At 46.7% G+C, this 19,765-nt stretch overlaps 1 protein-coding gene across 1 annotated transcript in view; it reads right to left on the reverse strand.

Moving 5' to 3' along the window:
- Positions 1 to 550: 550 nt before the first annotated feature.
- The window catches only part of tmem115 (transmembrane protein 115), a 50,402-nt gene continuing 31,187 nt past the window's right edge, over positions 551 to 19,765 (reverse strand). The window contains exon 2 of the mRNA XM_072472007.1: positions 551 to 2,610. Coding sequence (XP_072328108.1) covers positions 2,418 to 2,610 — 193 coding nt within the window. The 3' untranslated portion in view covers positions 551 to 2,417. The remainder of the gene's footprint in view (positions 2,611 to 19,765) is intronic.

A 19,765-nucleotide genomic window follows, 5' to 3' on the forward strand; every position in this document is an offset into this window, starting at 1 on the left:
CAAAATAGTTTTTTCTAGTAACCTTTCTACTTAAAAGTAACTTTGTCGGTGTACTGCAGATATGGTTACTTTTTTAAAAAATAATAATTTGTGGGATAAGACCAGTGTTTATTTCCCAACCCTAGCTGCCCGGAGATGTAAGTGGTGGTTCCTCTCCTTGACACTGTAGTGTAGCTGTTTCATACAATAGAGTGATTTGCTAGCTCAGTTAAGTTAAATGGCAATCACAGGTACAGGACTGGGTTCACATATAGGCTGGAACAGATAAAGATGGCTCATTTTCTTCCCCAAAAAGGCATTTGCGAACCAATCAAACAGCTTCACGGTGCCACTTTCACGGATTAATATGCCAGATTAAGCAAAAAAAAAAAAAAAAAAAAAAAAAAAAAAATTGGAATTCAAATTCCCAAACTGACTTTGTGAAATCTGAACTCACATTTTCTGGATTATTCATCTAATTTAAAAAATCATACTCCATGATTTACAAACACAAGTCACAGACCATTAAAATAAAATAAACCCTAGTTGATTAATTCAGCTGAAACACATGTTTTGGGGGTTATGAGAAGTGAACACATGAGACTGTAAAGTTTATTGGACTTGACCTGCGCAACTATGATACATAGAGATATACGAAAAGAAACCTACAATTTAAGTGAAGCCCAGTAAAAGAGATTAGTCTGTTGGCAAATGCTACTCTGGTAAAATACACAGCACAGCATTAAGACAATGACACTGCACCCACAGAAAATCAAAATCACTTAGATGAGACTAATACTTGCTTTTTAAAAAAATAATCTTACATTAACATATCTTGCACATTTAAATGTATTATAAATGAGATAGCCACTTCTGTTATATGTTTGCTGTAATGATTATCAAACTCTTAGACAAAATTAGAATAGTGTTTGTACAGAAGAGATGTACCAAATGCTGATCATGTTCAGCACTGACTGACATTAATCACCTTGTAAAAAGTATTGATTGGAAAGAACAGGAGGATAGTTTTGCAAACATTTTTAAATGGGGCTTTCAAAAACAGGAAGAGGTTTGTTGTATTGACTTCTTCACCCATTTCACCAGGGCTGAGTAACCCTATAAAAGTGTAGATGTTATAGAAATGTACCCGATTGCTGTTTCTGTTTGCTACTTAAGTCAAGTGTTTGAACAAACCCTGGCTTGGCAGAAACTCCATGGGTTGTTGCAATGTTGATAACAGCTAGTTCCTGTATAAAAGGACAGAAATAAGGAACTGGGCCTTCTCAGATTGCTATATTTTACAAAAGAAAACAAGTCAAAAAGCTATTTAGGAAGTTAGTGGTTGTTTGAAGCAATTCAAAAACCTTCACTGTCCCTTTTATAATTACAGAAGATACCGTATTTCCAATTCAGTTCACTCCAAATACACCTGTAGCTTTTAAATTCAGAGCCAGCACCAATAGTGTGTCAGCCTTTTGAGAAGGCACTCTTCCAGCCCTGTCCAATACTGAGGTGAAGTGGGAGGAAGGGCAAACCCTTGTTCTCTCTCGCCCGAAAATCTCCAAACAGATTGAAGCAAATTTTACTGAGGGGTCATACTATTCATACACTTGACTGAAGGATCAAAGTGATAATGGGATAAGAAACTCAACAAGGGAGGAAGGAGGGAAAAACTAAGGAATATTGAATTACCCAACATGATCAAATTTTGGATTCCCTTTACCCTTACGATCATATGTAACCTGGAATGTTATTAATCTTTCATACACATGATTGCAGGGATGGAGCGAAGAGAAATAAATTCAGAAAGTAAATCCATTAAAATAAGAATGCGACAAGCTCAGACGCAATAACTTGGATCTCCAGAGATAGAAAATTACTGCCTCAGGGGTTCAGTGGTGCCAGTTTTCAATATTCCACAGATGGCATGGTCTAGCAATGTGGACTATTACTCTTTTTGGCACATTCTCTGAAAAGGATGACTTGGGAGCCTTGATGTATTTTCAGGCTTTTCCTTTTGATTTGATCTTAGTGGCAGCAATACCTCCTCTCGCCCACCTTCCTTAACTACATTTCAATTATGCTAGTTATTTGCTCTATTCAGAAAAGGACACTTCAAAAGACTGTAAATTAATGAATTTCCAGAACTAACCGCAAAAATTGCATCTAATTCATTATCAGTTCAAATGCCACCTCTAATAGTTAATAGCCACCCGCTAGAGTTAAAGAAACATTAAATCCTGCTGAAGCCAGGCTTTGAGCACCACAGTTGCACAGGCCTTTATAATCTTTTTTTCACTGCTGCACTTATTTTCCATTGAGATTGAAGGTGTTTCATTTAAACAGTTTGCAGTACTGACACATATTTGTAGTATCTGTGCAGCAGTAAAGCCACTTTCACTCCTACTCAATTGGACAATTTATCAATTGATGGTCTCTTAAGATCCTGATGAAAGACCTTGGAATGCAATGTGCTCTGCTGCTCCAGAATCATCTCCATCGCTCTTGTTGCTCTCGGGAAGCAACGGCATATCAGACAAATCTTCTTTGTCATCTTCATCCATACTGGGCCAAGCTACTTGATCTTCAACGCGTTTCAGCCGTTCATTCAGAGCTTTCAATGCCAGTTGTCTAGGGGCAAAAAGCAGAATGAAAAAACATGTTGAATATTCATAGTGCAAATGGGTTTGGACATTCACCACATACCAAACAATCAAAACATTTCAAATCCAGTAAATTAGAACAATAACAGATCCAGATGTGACCGATTCTTACTGCTTAGTAGCTGCTATATTCTTATCTGCACAGTTCACTGTTCATCCCTTCAACAAACCAATAGCAAAGTTGGACTTAAAGCCAATCCCAGAAAGTTCTACACAAAAAGTATTTCAGGATATGGAGTCTAAATAGAAAACTTGCTTTAATGCCCTAGTACCCCCGACAAAGGTAGAATTACTTGGGGATGTCCACCAAGTTACTTAGGCATTACGGTCTAAAATTACCCAACATTAAAGTTAGTATTTCACATTCATTCATTTGGAGACATTCCTGATCGCGTCTTGTTCTTTGGTCAGAAGCACCAAAGCAATCAATCAGCCCCTTTTCATTGGGAATTGGATTCCATTTCCTCTATGAAAATTTCCGTGAACTTTATACTGTCACTAGTTTTCCATTATTGTCTTTTTGGGGGTAAAGAACTAGTTCTCTCAAATCTTCTTTTGCATTATGGTCCAATTCACAGTGATCAGATGATCCAGTCTCTCTCTGCTGGCCACAAGAATCCTACACAAAATATGTTTGAGATTATTACAGCCCAGTTCCTAAGCAGAAGCAAAAGAGAAAATGCTGGGAAATCTCAGCAGACGCTGCCAGACCTGCTGAGATTTTCCAGCATTTTCTCTTTTGGTTTCAGATTCCAGCATCCGCAGTTATTTGCTTTTACGCTTCTACTTCCTACGGAAGCTGAAGAAATTTGGCATGTCTGCATCGACTCTCAAACTTCTACAGATGTGCGATAGAGAGCATCCTATCCGGCTGCATCACAGCTTGGTATGGCAACTGCCCGGTCCAAGATCGCAAGAAACTGCAGTGTGGTGAACTCAGCCCAATACATCACACAAGCTTGCCACCCCACATTGATTCTGTATACACCTCCCGCTGCCTCAGGAAGGCAGACAGCATTATCAGAGACCCCTCCCACCCAGGCATTGCGTTCTTCCAGACCCTTCCATCAGGCAGAAGGTACAGAAGTCTGAAGACCGGCACATCCAGACATAGGAACAGCTTCTTCCCCACAGCTACAAGACTCCTCAACGACCCCCCCCTCGGACTGATCTGTTCCCTGTAAGAACACTATTCACGATGCCCTATGCTGCTCTTGCTCAAGTATTTGCTTTGTTTGGCCCCTTGTTCCGCATTGTAACCAATCACTGTTTGTCGATGTACCATTTGTCAGTGTTCTCTGTTGATTATTCTTTTGTCTACTATGTACGTACTGTGTACATTCCCTCGGCCACAGTACTTCGGTACATGTGACAATAAATCAAATCAAATGCAGCTGATTATGGCCAATATTTCTCAGGCTAGAGCAGGGTTTCTGTTTTGCATTTGGATAGGTGATAGCTGACCTGTGAAGGCTCTGTGAAGGCTTGACAACAGCTGGCAACAGATGTGGGACAAGTACTCTATTCCTCAGCATGGCCATCCCTCACCTTGATTTGGATAAGCCACAAAGAACGAACATTTGTCCATTTCTGGCACCCCGAGGTTGGAGTTGAAGAGGACAGATGCAACAACAGTTTGGATGCAAGCACAACTACTCCACTCAAGCAATGGTCCGCTCCGGACATGGATCTGTTAGCTCAATGAGAGAAGCACTGAAGCCCACAACGTGGATTGGGCAGCTTAGTTTCAAACTCTTAAGCCAGAGGGTCTTGTGTTTGAATGCTAGTTGGTCCACAAAGCCCCTCATTCCTTGTGAAATTGATGAAATAAAAACCATCTGTTGGGATGAGGAAAAACCCCAGCAGAGACAACACAAGGCACACTGTCACAGTCTTAGCTGAAAATAGGAAGCAGCAATGCTTCCAAAAGGAATCACACCTGTGTCAAAGTACCCGAGTGTCATCTAACTCCAAGAGGCATTCTCTACATCAGTGGTTTTCAAACTTTTTTTCCCCCAGGATCCACTTTTGCCAACGGTCCAACCTTCGGGACCCTTGCTGCCCTTGCTTACCTTTAAATGCATTAGGCCCTAATGAGTCACTGGGTGCTAACTTAAAAAAAATTAACAAATACACAAGATTGCATTTCCTTCCCTCAGAAATTGTTTACAATTTTTATAATCATAAATTGGACTCTGCATAAACATTTACTCTCCCGGTGAAGACACCACACCCCCGTCCCCCCCATCCACCAGTAAAATGTTGAAAATCCACAACTCCCAATTTCATAGTCAACAATATTGGAAGCATATGTTGGTTTTATAGAAGCAGTAAATTGACAAGACAATGCATTTCTTGCACACATGCCCAGCCTGGCACTGAATGACAAACAAGAAAGGACAAGCAGCAGCTTACACTGAAAAATGAGACTTCACGTAACAAAACATTCCAATTTTAAAAAAATGATAAAATACATATAAAACTATGATGCACGGTAGCACAGTGGTTATCACAGTTGTTTCACAGCTCCAGGGTCCCGGGTTCGATTCCCGGCTTGGGTCACCGTCTGTGCGGAGTCTGCACATTCTCCCCATGTGGGCGTGAGTTTCCTCCGGGTGCTCCGGTTTCCTCCCACAGTCCAAAGATGTGCAGGTTAGGTGGATTGGCCATGATAAATTGCCCTTAGTGTCCCAAAAGGTTGGGTGGGGTTACTGGGATAGGTTGGAAGTGTGGGATTAAATGGGGTGCTCTTTCAAAGGGCCGGTGCAGACTCGATGGGCCAAATGACCTCTTTCTGCACTGCAAAGTTTTATATGTATTTTATCATTTTTAAAAAATTGGAATGTTTTGTTACGTGAAGTCTCATTTTCACCAAAGAGAAGAAATTGGTAAATGTTGAGTCTGGAGAAGGGTGTGTAGATAGCCTGGGTCACATTGAGATCCAAAAAGACGAGGTGTTGGGGGTCTTAAAAAATATTAAGGTAGATAAGTCCCCAGGGCCTGATGGGATCTACCCCAGAATACTGAAGGTGGCTGGAGAGGAAATTGCTGAGGCCTTGACAGAAATCTTTGGATCCTCACTGTCTTCAGGTGATGTCCCGGAGGACTGGAGAATAGCCAATGTTGTTCCTCTGTTTAAGAAGGCTAGCAAGGATAATCCAGGGAACTACAGGCCGGTGAGCCTTACTTCAGTGGTAGGGAAACTACTGGAGAGAATTCTTCGAGACAGGATCTACTCCCATTTGGAAGCAAATGGACGTATTAGTGAGAGGCAGCATGGTTTTGTGAAGGGGAGGTCGTGTCTCACTAACTTGATAAGAGTTTTTCGAGGAGGTCACAAAGATGATTGATGCAGGTAGGGCAGTGGATGTTGTCTATATGGACTTCAGTAAGACCTTTGACAAGGTCCCTCATGGTAGACTAGTACAAAAGGTGAAGTCACACGGGATCAGGGGTGAGCTGGCAAGGTGGATACAGAACTGGCTAGGTCATAGAAGGCAGAGAGTAGCATTGGAAGGATGCTTTTCTAATTGGAGGGCTGTGACCAGTGGCGTTCCACAGGGATCAGTGCTGGGACCTTTGCTGTTTGTAGTGTATATAAATGATTTGGAGGAAAATGTAACTGGTCTGATTAGTAGGTTTGCAGATGACACAAAGGTTGGCGGAATTGCGGATAGCGATGAGGACTGTCAGAGGATACAGCAGGATTTAGATTGTTTGGAGACTTGGTCGGAGAGATGGCAGATGGAGTTTAATCCGGACAAATGTGAGGTAATGCATTTTGGAAGGTCTAATGCAGGTAGGGAATACAGTGAATGGCAGAACCCTCAAGAGCATTGAAAGTCAAAGAGATCATAGAATTTACAGTGCAGAAGGAGGCCATTTGGCCCATCGAGTCTGCACCGGCTCTTGGAAAGAGCACCCTACCCAAGGTCAACACCCCCACCCTATCCCCATAACCCAGTAACCCCACCCATCACCAAGGGCGATTTTGGACACTAAGGGCAATTTATCATGGCCAATCCACCTAACCTGCACATCTTTGGACTGTGGGAGGAAACCGGAGCACCCGGAGGAAACCCACGCACACACGGGGAGGATGTGCAGACTCCGCACAGACAGTGACCCAAGCCGGAATCGAACCTGGGACCCTGGAGCTGTGAAGCAGTTGTGCTATCCACAATGCTACCGTGCTGCCCTAGGAGATCTAGGAGTTCAGGTCCACAGGTCACTGAAAGGGGCAACACAGGTGGAGAAGGTAGTCAAGAAGGCATAGGGCATGCTTGCCTTCATTGGCCGGGGCATTGAGTATAAGAATTGGCAAGTCATGTTGCAGCTGTATAGAACCTTAGTTAGGCCACACTTGGAGTATAGTGTTCAATTCTGGTCACCACACTACCAGAAGGATGTGGAGGCTTGAGAGGGTGCAGAAGAGATTTACCAGAATGTTGCCTGGTATGGAGGGCATTAACTATGAGGAGCGGTTGAATAAACTCGGTTTGTTCTCACTGGAACGAAGGAGGTTGAGGGGTGACCTGATAGAGGTCTACAAAATTATGAGGGGCATAGACAGAGTGGATAGTCAGAGGCTTTTCCCAGGGGTAGAGGGGTCAATTACTAGGGGGCATAGGTTTAAGGTGAGAGGGGCAAGGTTTAGAGTAGATGTACGAGGCAAGTTTTTTACGCAGAGAGTAGTGGGTGCCTGGAACTCGCTACCGGAGGAGGTGGTGGAAGCAGGGACGATCGTGACATTTAAGGGGCATCTTGACAAATACATGAATAGGATGGGAATAGAGGGATACGGACCCAGGAAGTGTAGAAGATTGTAGTTTAGTAGGGCAGCATGGTCGGCACAGGCTTGGAGGGCCGAAGGGCCTGTTCCTGTGCTGTACATTTCTTTGTTCTTTGTAAATTCTATTCTATTCTATGAATGCTCTCCGGACGTAGGATATTCTGATTCTGGTCCCTTACCATTTTGAGATGATTGGAGCATTGTTGCGTGCAGCTGTTAGAATTTTGGAATAGAATTCCTACAGTCGAGAATGAGGCCATTCAGCCCCTCGGGTCTGCACTGACCCTCTGAAAGGGTACTGTACCTTGGCCCATTACATCGCCCTATCCCGGTGACCTCACCTGTAGACACAGGTAAAATCCACACAGTCATCCAAGGCCGGACTTGAACCCGACTCCCTGGCGCTGCGAGGCCAACGTGCTACCCGATGTGCTGTTCCAATGTCTTGTATCATAAGTTTGTGGATCAGAAAAATATCCAACCTCACAGATGTCTTACAAAACTGCCATTTGAATGAAATGAATCAGTGCTGATACCATTATTCTTTCTGCGCTCTGGTCAGGGTTTTTCAAAGAATGAAGTTTGTGCATGTTTGCATGACTTTGTGTTGTATCTCTTTATTTCTTGGCTTTGGAATATCACAGATGACCACTGAAGAATATGTGCCAGCTGTAAATGAGACTGGAGGGGAGGTTAATTCACTTTCCCAGTGACCACAATTCTGTAAGCTTTCGGATACTCATGTCCTAGGGTTGAGGTGCTAGATTGGGGGAAGGCTAACTACAACCTGATTAGGCAGGATTTGGAGGCTGTTGTTTGGGAGAGACTGTTTGAGGGTAAATTCGCATTTGGGAGTCTTTTGAGGAGCAGTTGATGGGAGTGCAGGACAGGGGTGTGCCTGTAAAAAGGAAAGACAGGATTTGGGAACCATGGATGACCAGGGCAATTGCGAATCTTGTCAAAAAGAAAAAAGATGCATACTTGAGGTACAGGCAACTAAAAACAGATAAAGCACTTGAGAAATACAAGGAAAAGTAGAAAAGAGCTCAAGCAGGGAGTTCGGAGGGCAAAAAGGGATCACAAAATGTCCTTGGCAGACAGGATTAAGGAGAATCCCAAGGCATTTTATACATATATTAGGAAGAGGGTAGCTAGAGGAAGACTTGGTCCACTCAAGGACAAAGGAGGGAAATGTGTAGAACCAGAGGAAGTATGTGAGATCCTTAATGAGTATTTTGCATCGGTATTCACAAAGGAGAGGGACACGTTGATTGGTGGTGTCTGAGGGATGTGCAAACAGTTTAGAACAGGTCACTATTACGAGGGAGGAAGCTTAGGTGTGCTAAAAGCATTAAGGTAGACAAATCCCCTGGGCCAAATGGCATCTATCCCAGATTACTGAGGGAGACAAGAGATGAAATTGCTGGGCCTCGAACAGAAACCTTTGTTTCCTTGTTGGCCACAGGTGAGATCCCAGAGGATTGGAGGATAGCCAATGTTGTAAGGTTATTTAAGAAGGGTTGCAAGGATAATCCGGGTAATTATAATGTATCCGGGTATTCACAGTGACAGTGAAATTGTTGGAAAAGATTCTCAGAGATCGGATCTATGCATATTTGGATGGGAATGGTCTTATTTGCGACAGACAGCATGGTTTTGCACGAAGGATGTCTTGTCTCACTAATTTGATTGAATTTTTGAGGAGGTGACAAAAATGATTGATGAGAAAAGGGCTGTAGATGTTGTCTACATGGACTTTAGTAAAGCATTTGATAAAGTCCCTCATAACAGGCTGGTGCAAAAGATTAGATCACATGGGGTCAGGGGTGAACTAGCTGGATGGATCCAGAACTGGCTTAGCCATAGAAGGGTGTTTTTCTGAATGGAGGTCTGTAACTAATAGTGTTCCGCAGAGATCAATACTGGGACCTCTGCTCTTTGTAATATATATATATAAATGACTTGGAAGAAAACGTAGCAGGTCTGATTGGCACGTTTGTGGATGATACTAAGATTGCAGGAGTTGCAGATAGTGATGAAGATTGTCAGAGAATACAACACGATATAGATAGACTGCAAAATTGGGCAGAGAAATGACAGGTGGAATTTAACCCGGACAAATGCGACGTGATGCATTTTGATAGATCCAATTCTGGTGGGAGCTATAAAATAAATGGCAGACCATCAGGAGCATAGAGACAAAGAACAAAGTACAAATAAAAGTACAGCACAACAACAGGCCCTTCGGCCCTCCACGCCTGCGCCGACCATGCTGCCTGTCTAGACTAAAATCTTCTGCACTTCCCGGGGTCCGTATCCCTCTATTCCTATCCTATTCATGTATTTGTCAAGATGCCCCTTAAATGTCACTATCGTCCCTGCTTCCACCACCTCCTCCGGCAGCGAGTTCCAGGCACCCACTACCCTCTGTGTAAAAAACTTACCTCGTACATCTCCTCTAAACCTTGCCCCTCGCACCTTAAACCTATGCCCCCTAGTAATTGACCCCTCTACCCTGGGAAAAAGTCTCTGACGATCCACTCTGTCTACGCCCCTCATAATTTTGTAGACAAATTGAGGAGGACACAGAGAGATCTGGGCGTGCAGGTCCACAGATCCTTAAAAGTTGCAGCACAGGACTTCCAGAGGCGACCATGGAGTGAACGGTTGCACATTTGGCAGCTCCCGCTCATGGTGGTCATTTTGTGGCTTTTAAGCTGGATTGTTGCAGAAAATTTGTAGAGAAAGGGTGTAGAAGCAAGAACAGACGAAAGGGACCCCGGGTTTATGGAGCTGCGGTCCAGAAGTCATCGGAAAAGAACAAACCAGGCGGTGGTGCCGAGTGAGGAGCGGCAGCACGCAAGGAGATAGTGGATGAACAGGGTCGGTCCCCGTCAGCTCAGTGGTCGATGGACCAGTTGGTGAGCTTCTTAAATGAGAAGTTCACCCAACAACGGAAGGGGAGTGCGGAGGGCCTGGCCCTGGCGGTGGACTTGATCAAGGCGGCGGTTGACGTAGTGGAGACGAAACTGGCGACCCAGGGTCAGGCGATTCAGAGGTTGGAGGAGCAGGCGGGGGAGCATGAGGCCCAGTCCACCTCCATGGCAGCAGAGATTGGGATGCTGTGTGACCAGCAGAAGGGACTGCTGGAGAAAGTGGAAGACCTGGAAAATCGTTCTCGGAGGCAGAACATCCGGATCCTGGGTGTGCCGCAGGGAATCGAAGGATCGGATGTCGGTACGTATGTTGGAGAAGCTGCTTGGGGAAGGTGCTTTTGATCGACCGCTGGAGGTGGATCAGGCCCACAGGACACTGATGAGCAAGCCCCAGGGGGGTGAGCCGCCGAGGGCGATGGTGGTGCGATTACATTGGTTCCTGGACAAGGAACGCATTAGGAGGTGGGCCAGGTAGGCGAGTCAATGTACGTGGGAGGATGTTGAGGTCCGGGTGTACCAGGACCTGGGAGCAGAGCTCGCAAAGAGGAGGGCGAGCTTCAGTAAGGTCAAGTAAGGTTCCCGTAACAGCCTCCCCGAACAGGCGCCGGAATGTGGTGACTAGGGGCTTTTCACAGTAACTTCATTTGAAGCCTACTTGTGACAATAAGCGCTTTTCATTTTTCATTTCATTTCAAGTCGACCCTGTACAAAAAGGGCATAAAGTTCGGACTACTGTACCCAGCCCGCCTATGGGTGACCTATGGGGGCTGGGAGTGGTACTTTGGCTCGTCAGAGGAGGCAGCAGACTTCATTAAGGAGAATAGACTGACAGAGGAAGGAGGATCTTGAACTTTGACTGAGCAGAACTGAACTATGTTTTGTACAACTTTGGATCTGTGCTGTTTGGACTTTCTTTGGGAGTTTTGCTTGTTTCTTGCCGTTTTTTTTTCCAGTTCGGTTTGGGAATAGGCTGGTATATAGTAATTTGTAAAGGGAGGAGGGGAGGGCCTTTGTGCTCAGACCTTGGGAGGGTTTGTTTGTTTGTTTTTGCTTCTTGCCTTTGTTTTGACTGTTTGCACTAAGCGCGGGGCGGGGGGGGGGGGGTTAGATGCGAAGCACCATGGGTGGGGGCTGCCAGGCTAGTTGGGAGGGCTAGTTCATGGAAGCAAAGTGGGGGGTGAACTGAAGACCGAGATGGGGGAGGGGGAGTGGGGGGGGGGGGGAGAACAGTACTGCTGAAGAGGAGGGGACTTTCAAAGTGGACGGTGGTTGCCTGAGGGCAGGCCGGGAGAACAAAGAACAAACAAAGAAATGTACAGCACAGGAACAGGCCCTTCGGCCCTCCAAGCCTGTGCCGCCCGACTAAACTACAATCTTCTACACTTCCTGGGTCCGTATCCCTCTATTCCCATCCTATTCATGTATTTGTCAAGATGCCCCTTAAATGTCACTATCGTCCCTGCTTCCACCACCTCCTCCGGTAGCAAGTTCCAGGCACCCACTACCCTCGGTGTAAAAAAACTTGCCTCGTACATCTACTCTAAACCTTGCCCCTCTCACCTTAAACCTATGCCCCCTAATAATTGACCCCTCTACCCTGGGGAAAAGCCTCTGACTATCCACTCTGTCTATGCCCCTCATAACTTTGTAGACCTCTATCAGGTCGCCCCTCAACCTCCGTCGTTCCAGTGAGAACAAACCGAGTTTATTCAACCGCTCCTCATAGTTAATGCCCTCCATACCAGGCAACATGCTGGTAAATCTCTTCTGCACCCTCTCTAAAGCCTCCACATCCTTCTGGTAGTGTGGCAACCAGAATTGAACACTAGACTCCAAGTGTGGCCTAACTAAGGTTCTATACAGCTGCAACATGACTTGCCAATTCTTATACTCAATGCCCCGGCCAATGAAGGCAAGCATGCCGTATGCCTTCTTGACTACCTTCTCCACCTGTGTTGCCCCTTTCAGTGACCTGTGGACCTGTACACCTAGAGAAGCACACGGGCCGCAGACTGGCACAGGAGAGGTTATGGTGATCGGTAGGGGGGGGGGGGGGGGGGGGGGCAGGGTGGAACGATTGGAGGCTGAATGGGCCAGTCAAAAGGACCTATGTGTTTGCGCATTTGAGGCAACTGTAGGCAGACATCGCCATGTTGTTTTATCATAGAATTTACAGTGCAGAAGGAGGCCCATTGAGTCTACACCGGCTCTTTGAAAGAGCACCCTACCCAAGCCCACACCTCCACCCAACCCCATAACCCAGTAACCCCACCCAACACTAAGGGCAATTTTGGACACTAAGGGCAATTTAGCATGGCCAATCCACCTAACCTGCACATCTTTGGACTGTGGGAGGAAACCGGAGCACCCGGAGGAAACCCACACACACACACGGGGAGAACGTGCAGACAGTGACCCAAGCCAGGAATCGAACCTGGGACCCTGGAGCTGTGAAGCAATTGTGCTAACCACTATGCTACTGTGTTGGAGGAGACACATTTGAAGATGGGGGATCAGATTAGGTTGAGGAAGGGATGGGTTTTTCATTCAGGATAAGACTTTAAAACGAGGGGGGTGGCAATCCTGGTCAATAAACGGGTGGTGTTTGAGGTGCGGAAGATAGAGGCGGACCCGGGGGGGGGGGGGGGGGGGGGGGGGGTAGATATGTTATGGCTAGTGGGAAGTTGGAGGGAATGGCCGTGGTATGGTAAATATATATGCCCCAAACTGGGATGATGCTAAGTTTGTCAGACGGGTGCTGGGGAAGATCCCAGACCTGGATTCATATTGATTGATTATGGGGGAGATTTCAACACGGTCCTGGATCTGAGGCTGGATCGGTCGAGTTCCAGGTTTGGGAAGGTATCAGCTATGGCAAAGGAGCTGGTGGGGGGGGGTTTATGGAGCACATGGCAGGTTGGATCCGTGGAGATTTGGGAGGCCAAGTTTTCATTCTACTCCCATGTGCACAAGGTGTACTCCCGGATAGACTTCTTTGTGCTGGACAAAACGCTGCTGGCTGAGGTGGTAAGAGGCTGAATATTCAGCAATAGTGGTGTCAGACCACGCCCCACACTGGGCAGGCCTGCAAGCTAACAAAGGAAAGGCCCAGCGGCCGCAATGGAGGTTAGATAATAATAATCGCTTATTGTCACAAGTAGGCTTCAATGACGTTACTGTGAAAAGCCCCTAGTCGCCACATTCCGGCACCTGTTCTGGAGGCCGTTACGGGAATTGAACCTGCGCTACTTGTTCCGCATTACAAGCCAGCTTTTTCCCGCTGCGCTAAACCAGCCCCTTGTGTGGAGCTGTTAGCGGAGAAGGCTGATGTGGGGCTGTTAGCGGAGGAGGAGGTGTGCGAGCGGGTGAGGGAGGCCATTCGGGGATATATAAAGATCAATGACACAGGTGAGGTTTCGGCGGGGGTGGTGTGGGAGGCATTGAAGGCAGTTATTAGGGGGGAACTCATCTCAACTCGGGCACATAAGACGACTGGGCAGGCGGAGTTGGACAGGCTGGTAGGCGACATTTTACAGGTGGACAGGAGGTATGCGGAGTCTCCGGATGACGGGCTTCTGAAGGAGCGTCAGAGACTGCAGCTGGAATTTGGGCTCCTGTTCACAGGTAAGGCAGAGGGACAGCTGAAGAGGGTGAAGGGGGCGGTGTATGAACATGGGGAAAAAGCCAGCAGGATGTTGGCGCACCAGCTGAGGAAACAGGAGGCGGCGAGAGAGATTGGGAAAGTGAGAGATACGGGGGGGGGGGGGGGGGTTTGGATCCGACGAGGGTGAATGATGCGTTTTGTGAATTTTACAGTGGATTGCATAAATCGGAACCCCCTAGCCGGGAAGTAGGGTATGAAGTGATTCCTGGGGGGGCTGGAGTTCCTGAGGGTAGGTGAGGAGTTGGTGGAGGGATTGGGAGCCCCAATTGGACTTGGAGAGAATATAGACGGGTTGGGGGAGATGCAATCGGGTAAGACCCCGGGGCCTGACGGATACCCGGTTGAGTTATATAAAATGCTTTCAGGGTTGCTCATGGTAAAGGCTCTTAATGAATCCAAGGACCTGGGAGTGTTCCACCCAAAGTTATCGCAGGCATCGATCTCCCTTATTTTGAAGCAGGATAAGGATCCGGAGAGTTGGGGATCGTATAGACCAATCTTCCTGTTGAATGTGGATGCTAAATTGTTGGCAAAGATCTTGGTCATGCGCACAGAGGATTGTGTCCCGGAGGTAATAGTTTTTGTGAAGGGACGACACCTGATGTCCAATATTAGACGGGTCCTAAATGTTATAATGATGCCTGCGGAGGGGCGCGAGGTCGAGGTGGTGGTGGCCATGGATGCAGAGAAGGCCTTTGATCGGGTGGAGTGGAGGTACCCGTGGGATATCCTGGGAAGGCTTGGGTTCAGGGAGGGATTTGTGGATTGCTATATCAGGCACCGGTAGCGAATGTAAGGACCAACCGGGTCTGGTCAGAGTATTTTAGTCTGTGTAGGGGGACAAGGCAGGGGTGCCCACTCTACCCACTACTGTTTGCCCTGGCCATAGAGCCTATGGCAATGGCGCTGAGGGCATTGAACATTTGATGGGGGATACTGAGAGCGGGGGTGGAGCATAGGGTCTCGCTCTATGCGGACAATTTGCTCCTGTATGTAACAGACCCGTTGGGGGGAATTGCAGGAATTATGGGAATACTGGAGGAATTTAGCCGGTTCTCAGGTTACAAACTAAACATGAGCAAGAGTGAGGCCTTCACGATCCAGGCAAGGGGGCAGGAGAGGAGACTGAGGGAGTCTCAAAGTGGTGGGAAGGAGTTTTAGGTGTCTGGGGATTCAGGTGGCAAGGGACTGGGGTTATCTTCATAAACTAAATTTGGGTAGGTGATTGAGCAAATGGAAGGGGACTTCCGCAGGTGGGACGTGCTCCCGCTGTCATTGGTGGGGAGGGTACAGACTGTGAAGTTGACAGTCCTCCCGAGATTGCTGTTTGTGTTTCAGTGTCTCCCAATCTTTATCCCCAAGGCATTTTTTTAGGAAAATGAACGCAGCGATCTTGGGTTTTATATGAGCTGGGAAAACCCCCGAGGGTGAAGAAGGTCCTTCTTGAGTGGAGGTGCGGGAGGGGGGGCTTGACCCTTCTGAACTTTATTAATTACTACTGGGCGGCCAATATTTTGATGGTTGGGAAGTGGTTGGTGGGGGTGTGGTCAGTGTGGAGCGGGTAGAGGCGGCATCTTGTAAGGGCACGAGTCTGGAGGCTCTGTTAACGGAACCTCTTCCGTTCTCACCGGCTCGGTACGCCACAAGCCCAGTGGTAGTGGCAGCCCTGAGAGTGTGGGGGCAATGGAGGCAGCACATGAGAATGGAGGGGGCGTCTTTGTGGTCACCGATCTGTGACAATCACTGATTTGCTCTGGGGGGGGGGGGGGGGGGGGAGGGGTGCTGGATGGGGCTTTAGGAGGTGGCAGTGGGCAGGGATTGAGAGATTTGGGGGTATCTTCATTGAGGGTTTCCCGAGCCTGGAGGAGCTAGAGGAGGAGTTTGGGTTGCCTGGTGGGAACGGATATTGGTAGTTGCAGGTACGAGACTTTGTCCGGAGGCAGGTTCCAAGCTTCCCTCGCCTCCCCAAGGGGACTACAGGATAAGGTGATGTCTAAAACAGGGGTTGGGGAGAGGATGGTCTTGGAAATATATAAGGAATTGATGGAGTGGGAAGGGGTCCCAATCGGGGAGATGAAGAGGACGTGGGAGGACGAGGGTGGGGTGGGGGGCTCATATGACTGTGGCCCAGATGAGGTTTCTTGCGGAGGTGGAGGACAGGTGCTTGGGGAAATCCGGCGAACCATGTACATATGTTCTGGGCATGTCCGAAGCTGAGGGGATTTTGGCAGGGATTCTCAGATGTCATGTTAGAGGTCCTGGAAGGGAGGGTGACTCCGAGTCCAGAGGTGGCGATATTTGGAGTGTCAGAAGATCTGGGAGCCCAGCAAGGGGAGTGGGGGGGGGGGGGGGGGGCAGAAGGTGGGGGATGGGGGAGGTTGGGGACGGGACGCATGGAAATGGAGAATAAGGGCAGAGAATCTAATACATGGGTAGCTAGGAGTTAGGGGGGGGGGGGGGGAGAGGAGAGAGAGAAGTTGGGCATGTTACTGTGGGTTTTTTACGTTATTGGACCGCTCTGCTATTTAGAATGTGGATATGTCAAAATGTTAAAATGCTAAATGCCTCAACAAAATGTTTTCATTAAAAAAAAGTGGCAGCACAGGTGGAAATGGTGGTAAAGAAAGTATATGGCATGCTTGCCTTCATAGGACGGGGTATCGAGTATAAAAGCTCGAAAATTATGTTACAGTTATATAGAACGTTAGTTAGGCCACATTTGGAATACTGTGTCCAATTCCGGTCACCACACTACCAGAAGGACGTGGAGGTTTTGGAGAGAGTACAGAAAAGGTTTACCTGGATGCTGCCTGGTATGGAGGGTATTAGCTATGAAGAGAGATTGAATAGACTAGGATTGTTCTCCCCAGAGAGACGGAGGCTGAGGGGCGACCTGATAGAAGTCTTTAAAATTATTAAGGGTATAGATATGGTGAACAGTTGGAGGCTTTTTCTCAGGGCGGAAATAACAATTACAAGAGGGCACAAGTTCAAGGTGAGGGGGGGGGGGAAGGTTCAGTGGAGATGTGCGAAGGAAGTTTTTTTTACACAGAAGGTGGAATGCACTGCCAAGTGAGGTGGTTGAGGCAGAAACGTTAGCAACCTTTAAGACTTATATGGATAGGCACATGAACAGACGGGTATAGAAGGATTCAGGTAGTTGATCTAGATAGGACACATGATCGGCGCATGCTTGGAGGACCAAAGGGCCTGTTCCTGTGCTGTATTGTTCTTTGGTCTCGGCTGGACTAAAGTGAATGTGAAAAGTGACAGTGTACTAAATCAAGTAACCATTCTAGATGTCAGACACATAGAATGCACAACCCCAACTGGCTGTAATGAGTATTCCACCCTGCTCCTGACTTCTACCTAGTAGGCATTTATAAAATACTCTGCTCTTGTAATTATAACATCCTTTATTATAGTCGCAGGCCTATATGTTTAAAAAGAACTGCTAGAACCTTACCTCAAGCTTCAAACAAATGTTGCAAGTGCCTGTCTGCAAAGTGCAGGGGAGAGAAACGTACTTTGAACACAGACTAATTTGTTCAAAATGTATGACTGGCAGTAATTCAAATCCAGGAATGGCCTCTTCCGAATATTTTAAGTTACAAACTACGATCTTCTGCTTTTCTTTAAAGCAGCTGATTTCACAGAATGGTTACAGTGCAGAAGGTGGCCATTCAGCCCATCGTGTCTGCACCTGCTTGCCAAATCAGCACCATGACTTAGTGTCATTCACTTACTTTTCCCCGTACCCTGCACATTGTTTCTATTCAAGTAATCATCTAATACCCTCTTGAATGCCTCGATTGAACCTGCCTCCACCACACTCCAGGCAGCACATTCCAGACCTGAACCACTAGCTGTGTGAAACAGTTTTTTCTCATCACATTTGCTTCTTTGGCAAATCCCTTTAAATCTGTGCCCTCTCGTTATTGATCCTTTTACGAGCGAGAACAGTTTCTACCTACTCTTCCATCCCCTTCATGATTTTGAACATCTCTATCAAATTTCCTCTTAACCTTCTTCTCTCCAAGGAGACAGTCCCAACCTCTCCAATCTACTCTCGTAACTGAAGTTTCTCACCCCGAAACCATTCTTGTGAACCTCTTCTGCACTCTCTCCAATGTGTTCACATCCTGCTTATAGTGTGGCGCTCAGAACTGTACACAATACTCCAGCTGAGGTCTTGTATACGTTCCTCTGGCTATGACAGTTCCAACGCGCCACGGCAACAAACCGCACCAACCTCCTCAGAAGACAATCATGGGACACAACCGACAGAATACCCTTCGTCGTCCAGTACTTTCCCGGAGCGGAGAAACGACATCTTCTTCGCAGCCTTCAACACATCATCGATGAAGATGAACATCTTGCCAAGGTCATCCCCACAACTTGCCTTCAAACAACCGCGCATCCTCAAACAAACCATTGTTTGCAGCAAACTACCCAGCCTTCAGAACAGCAACCACGACACCACACAACCCTGTCATGGCAATCTCTGCAAGACGTGCCAGATCATCGACATGGATACCACCATTACACGTGAGAACACCACCCACCAGGTACGCGGTACATACACGTGCGACTCAGCCAACGTTGTCTACCTCATACGCTGCAGGAAAGGATGTCCGAAGCGTGGTACATTGGCGAGACCATGCAGACGCTGCGACAACGAATGAACGGACATCGCGCGACAATCACCAGGCAGGAATGTTCCCTTCCAGTCGGGGAACACTTCAGCAGTCAAGGGCATTCAGCCTCTGATCTCCGGGTAAGCGTTCTCCAAGGCGGCCTTCAGGACGCGCAACAACGCAGAATCGCCGAACAGAAATTTATAGCCAAGTTCTGCACACATGAGTGCAGCCTCAACCGGGACCTGGGATTCATGTCGCATTACATTCATCCCCCACCATCTGGCCTGGGCTTGCGAAATCCTACCAACTGTCCTGGCTTGACACAATTCACACCTCTTTAACCTGGGGTTACCCCTATCTCTGGATCTGTAAACACTTAATTAACTGCAAATGCTCACATTCTAAGCATTGTCTTGCATCTTTGAATCTGTCTATATATATGTTTCTGGAACATACCTTTTCATTCACCTGAGGAAGGAGCAGTGCTCAGAAATCTAGTGCTTGAAACAAACCTGTTGGACTTTAACCTGGTGTTGTAAGACTTCTTATTGTACAAGTTCAACATAACCTCCTTGCTCTTGTACTCTGCGCCCCTATTAATAAAGCCCAGAATAAGATATGCTTTATTAACTGCTCACTCCACTTGTTCTGATTTTTTAAAAAAACTTTAAACATATATGCATCATATTACTGCCATTTATTGGGTCAAATGTAAAATAAGTTCTAATGTTATGATGTGCTACTAGGTAATGAAGATGGAAGAGAGCCAATGGAAACAACGGATAATTCAGTGGATAGAATAATCAATGGAATGGTTATAATCCAGCCAGTAACTTGCCTCTCCTACAGGATATACTAAAAATCATTCCAATCCTTCAATTAGATTCCAGCCTGTGACTCACTCCTGCTTATTTATTATTCCACATTTTAACAATTACAACCCAATTAAAATTCAACCCAAATTCTGACTTGAATACTATTAGGTATAAGTAGTGGCATAGTGTAGGTTAGATGGCTTTTGTTTCGGTGCAACATCGTGGGCCGAAGGGCCTGTACTGCGCTGTATTGTTCTATGTTCTATATTCTAGGTC

This window comes from Scyliorhinus torazame, chromosome 13 (assembly GCF_047496885.1).
Source record: "Scyliorhinus torazame isolate Kashiwa2021f chromosome 13, sScyTor2.1, whole genome shotgun sequence".
Lineage (NCBI taxonomy): Eukaryota > Metazoa > Chordata > Chondrichthyes > Carcharhiniformes > Scyliorhinidae > Scyliorhinus > Scyliorhinus torazame.